We start from the raw sequence: 5,375 nt of genomic DNA, 5'->3' as shown, positions 1-5,375 counted from the left end.
ATTTATTTTAACAATTTCAATTTTATTTCTAATGTATTTTTCATTATTTTAATTTTTTAATTTTAGTTTGGAAACTTGTTTTACTAGACTTTTTGAATAGTCATTGCAAATTAAAGAGCAACTCCCAAAACATAATAAGTTAACACAAGAATTCAACATAATATTCTTATGAAAGTACTAAGATGATGTACACATGAATTAAAATGCTTTCTTTTTTACAAGCATCTCTAAAACATAAATTTCACACTACATAGAGAATGCATGCCTATTATAGAGTGGTCTCATATTTATGTCAACATATGTATATTCAACAGTACCACAACAAATATTCTAAAATTTAAAAAAAAAACTCTTTTCCTTTTCCAAACTTTTTTTTTTGACAAAATACTCTTCCTTTAATATTTAAAATAAGTTGGATAAAATATTTATTTTATTTAAGTTATTTTATTTGATTAGTTTACTCTTATAGATATTGTAAGGGAAAAGATCTAATACATGAACACATTCTAATGATTTGTTACAAGAGTTTTTAATATAATACTCATAATTATTTATTTAAAGTCTCTTTTTTAACATTATTGTTTTATTGTTTTACATTACTATTGATGTTCATTTCCCTTATTCTTCTATATATACCTTGTACCTTGGTACCAAAATGAAAATAAATTATAATTTAATATAAGATTTTGAAAAGGGTGAAAATTAAGACCTCAATTACCACGCCCATGGGAATATTTCAAAATGAAAATTCCCAACTGGAGCCAAAGATATTAGATTTTGGCGTGGAAAGAATGCTTCCTACAGATGGGACTCGGATTAACATAACGCAATAGGAATTAAAAAGTGTGCTACCACTATTTGATTTTCCACGTAAAATGTTTTACAAACTTTGATTAAATCCGAGCCTATACTTCTTCTGCAAGTCCCGTTGAACAGTCGCTAAACTATGAATGAAGACCTGCTTTACAATCTAGAAGCACCAAAGTACCTAGCTTACCTAACATCCGTCAGCTGTGATCACGACATTTTTAAGGTCATAATTTTTCATGAAGACTAAATTTTTTCCGTACCTTTCATTATAGGTTTTAATAAAAAAGTTGATTGTCAATTTAAAATAAAATAAAAATTTAATAGATCATCTTAAATTTATATTTTAGAAAATAATAAATATTAATTAATAATATATGTAAAATTTTCTATTATAAATTAGTAATTTATACAAAGTCTAAAATAAAAGAATCAAGTTTCTAAATTCATATATATACTTCAAAGATTTTTTAATTAATATAATTATATAATTTTTCTTTTTCTAATTTATTTTATTATATTTTAACAAGTTTTTAAATTAATATGAATATGCAATCATCAACATACAAAATAGAAACATATCTTAACTTATAAATATAAAATAATATATATGTATCACATAAGATCACATTTATGTATATTAAAGAAAATACTAAGTTTATTGATGATTTAGTAATAAATTTATTTTTCATGTTGATGGACAATACGGCCATCAAATTCCAGGCTTCGGTGCAGGGATACTTCTCAACTAAACAAGTTTTCAATCCCCCGCTTGCAACTTTTCTCTATAAGAGACATTTTAAAGCTTGACTAATATAATTTTTTGTGGTCATAATTAATTTAGTTTTTCGAAATTTACATAAAGATAACTAATTTTTGCGTGGTTGAACCGGCAAATGCATCTCCCCCATTCTTAAGAATTGAATGAATCAACGACTCATCGTATTCACATTAAATTAAATAGCCCTGTTTGTGAAAGAATTGTTAAGGGGGAGACAAAATGCAGATCGCCTATAATGCGAAGTATCCACAGTTGGTCTGTGTTGTTCTCTTATCATATATTTTTTGCAGTGCAGCGCAGAACTGCGGCAAGAATAAGGCAAGCACTGAATTCCAGAATAATCTTAAAATAGTTCTTGATAATCTTGTGGACAATACATCATCATCAAATGGTTTCAGTACTTCATCCTATGGCCAAAGTCCAGACACAGTTTATGGTCTCCTTCAATGTAGGGGAGACGCAACTGCGGAAGAATGCCTCAGCTGTTCACAAGACGCAAACAGCTCCATGCTTAATGCTTGTAAAAATGTAAGCAGCGGTAGATCTATGCTAGACAAATGCTTCGTACGCTATGAGAACTATTCCTTCTTCGGAGAACTAGATACCAATACACTAGTTGTTTATAATACAGCGAAGGTTACAGATGAGCCTGAGGAGTTCAAGGCGGCCATTAAGAAGCTTTTCAGCAATCTATCTGAAAATGCCATCCAATCCCCAACACGATACTCTTCTGGATCAAAACCCACCACTACATTTTATACGATAAACGGCCTGCTGCAGTGTTGGATGGATTTAACTTCTGTTGACGACTGCAATACATGCTTGAATAACGCAATTCGTCGGCTGTTGGATGTGACGCGTAGCGCCGATGGACCTTTTCAGGGAGGAGTTGGCTGGTGCGGAAGTTGCTTTGCTCGTTTCGAAACGTATTCCTTCTTTCATCCCGCCCCTCCACCACCACCACCGTCTCCCGTATACGTTGCCAGGATTTTTCCTTGAAGAAACTGTATAGAACTTGGTGAAAATATGGGAGATGGAGCTTTCACATAAAACCTAACTTCAATACTTCAAAATAATTGATCCCCGCAAGTTCTCGATGAGTGTAAATGGCAAGTATCCATTTATCTTGTCTTAGAATAGTACCATAATATATAACTCAGAGCATTTATGTTGTTTATCAATTATTATAGTGAGTTGATAGTAGGTGAGATTTTTTTCCTTATGTAGGCCTTGTCTAGTAGGAGATAAGACAATGGAAGTGGGCATGTATAATGCCTTTTTGTATTCTTCTTTTCCACAAGAGTTTCAATAATACAAGACATCCAATGAAGCATTCCAGTACTCTCATGTGATATTTAAAAATGCATTTCTAGGAGGTTTTGCATGAGGTATTTTGGAATTTCACACTTGAAATTTGGACATTGAGGTGTCATGCAAGGAACCTTCAATGGTCATGTGCCGATTAGACGAACAGTCCAATTCAGTGGAATAACTATTGTTAAGGTTATTCTCATCCAATAAATTTGCATATATATTTATAAATTTTGGTTTATGTAGAGAAATTCTTACAGGGAAGTCTGACCACAACTATGGGGAGTATAAGATTAGGTTAGATGATTTTTCCACATTTTCTTAATTTGTTACTATTTTAAGAGTAAAACATTGGTTTTCTAAGATACTACCTTTGACATGCAAAATTTGCTTAACTTTTGTTATTATTTTGAGGCGATTCTTTACTATTATGCTTACATTTGGTAGGATAGCAATAATATAATCAAATATGTCAGTGGTAAGTATTCATGCCACTTATGTTTATTAATTAAATTCAAAATCACAAGACCCTTTTTGATATTCTTAAATAAACAATTCCCAGTCTAAACCCAATGTTAATGTGTGAAATTATAAATGGAAATAAAACTTGTGTTTTAAACTAATAAGGTGTAGGTCGATCAATGTAAATGATATTTATTAAATGTTTATTTTTAGGCTAAAAGTGTTAAATGTAGTGATTGACTAGTTGTTTTCATTTATATGTTAATTTGTGCACTTAAAGAATAGTCCCTACTATGTATAATTTGGTAAGATCTTTGATCTTTCAGCCTACGAGATCTTTTTCATGAGATTTTAGTAAGGTTTGAAGGTAGTTTGTTGATGGATATCAGTAATTTGTGATATTAAACTCATCTTATTGTATGTTCATTCTACGTTCAATAATGTTCCTTTTTAGTCCCGCAGAGACTTATGTTTTCACCTCATTTTCAACTATTAGTTTTCTTGCAATCCAAAAATATTAAATTACAATTGTAATGTTTGCATAGTTTTTTTAAAATTATTAATTTATAAAAGGTTGTTTCCTTTTTCTAATTGGCTTATCATATTTTTGCAAGTGGTTTTATTATTTTTCTTTTCAAAAAATTCAAAATATTGTCTCACCAATCAAAAAATTAGAAGTCATAAAGAACTGTAATGTGTAATGTAATGCATGTTAATTTTTGTCCAACATATAATTGTGTTGCCTCCATTCTAAAAATATTAAATTACAATTGTAATGTTTTGAAGACATTTTTTTTTTCATTTTTTTTTTTAAAACATTGTTTCTTTTTCCTAATTGACTTAGCATATTTTTGCTAGTGATTTTTTAATTTTTCTTTTTAAAAAATTCAAAATATTTTTCTTCCCACCATTTAAAAAACCTAAAGAACTTTCTATTGCAAACATCCAAATTAATAATGTATTTAAAATTATAACATTATGAAATAATAAATTTTATATTATTATATCGAACTCAATAACATTATAAAATTAACTTTATAATATTATATCAAATTTAATAAGGGCTTTGTACATCTATTTTAATCGTAATTCTTTTTTATTAGGCAGGAGTCAAGCTGTATCACAGCTCTTGTTTTATAAGTAATTAAATCTAAACTATAACTCTCATTTGTGTGCATAATTTTTATTTTATTTTATTGTGTAGTAATATGTTTAACTATAAGAACTCAATAGCTAATCATAAATATAATATCTTTTATTTGTAATCAAATTGCATTGTAGAAATTTATAGTGTGCTAAGAATATTTATACTTTATTCTAGAGCATTAGTTAGAATATTAATACTAATTTTTAAGATAAATTATAGGTGAATACTTAAGAACATCAAAATAATTTAGTTGTGTTTGGGTGTGATTGTAATATGTACATGTCAAGTTTTAAAGTGATAATTTGGTGATGGTATTGGTAATTTGAGTATGCGTATTATAATTTAGCTTTGTATAAGTCTTGTGAAAATGATCAATCAATGAGTTAAACGTCTCATTAGATGAATAGGAACTAGTTTAAGGATTTGGTTATATGTACAATCCTCATTTTGAAGAGCTAGATGTGAGACTACAATCAAATGGGATCACCATTGCTAAGACCCAAACATTTTTGTTAATTGGGCTTAATATATTCTTTGCATTCTACAATTAATCTTTGAAAAAGACTAACAAAGATATAAGACCATGAATGTCACCCTCATTAGTTCAGTGTTTCCTTCAAGCCTATTTCTCATGATGCCTTCACATATCATATTCTTGACTTGAAAATGCTAACTTGGTATGTAAAATATCTTCATTTAATTATATAATGGCTTTGACCTATAATTAATCATTCTTTTATTCAGTATCGTTCAGATTTATACTGTTGTAATCATCATTGAAGATTACATTCCTACATCTTCCTCTCCATAGTAGCAGAGAACCTCTTCTTTTCATTGTATTCAATCAAAAATCACTCATATCATCTT

General features: G+C 28.9%; 1 protein-coding gene across 1 annotated transcript; it reads left to right on the top strand.

Annotated features, from left to right (window-relative positions):
• The first annotated feature begins 1,807 nt into the window (after window positions 1-1,807).
• LOC149531167 (cysteine-rich repeat secretory protein 55-like) lies at window positions 1,808-2,587 on the top strand. The gene has a single exon (XM_089808297.1). It carries the CDS (start codon window positions 1,808-1,810, stop codon window positions 2,585-2,587), a length of 780 nt encoding a protein of 259 aa, XP_089664423.1.
• Window positions 2,588-5,375: the final 2,788 nt, after the last annotated feature.

This window comes from Cupressus sempervirens, chromosome 11 (genome assembly GCF_028749045.1).
Source record: "Cupressus sempervirens isolate cs-2001-9-10 chromosome 11, ASM2874904v1, whole genome shotgun sequence".
In the NCBI taxonomy this organism is placed as follows: Eukaryota; Viridiplantae; Streptophyta; class Pinopsida; order Cupressales; family Cupressaceae; genus Cupressus; species Cupressus sempervirens.
Note: the sequence above shows the minus strand (reverse complement) of the source record. Positions and strands in the feature narration are given on the sequence as shown.

Bases quoted from the DNA above. Each gene is read 5' to 3' on its own strand.
- LOC149531167 (XM_089808297.1), top strand. From the start codon at position 1,808: ATGCAGATCGCCTATAATGCGAAGTATCCACAGTTGGTCTGTGTTGTT.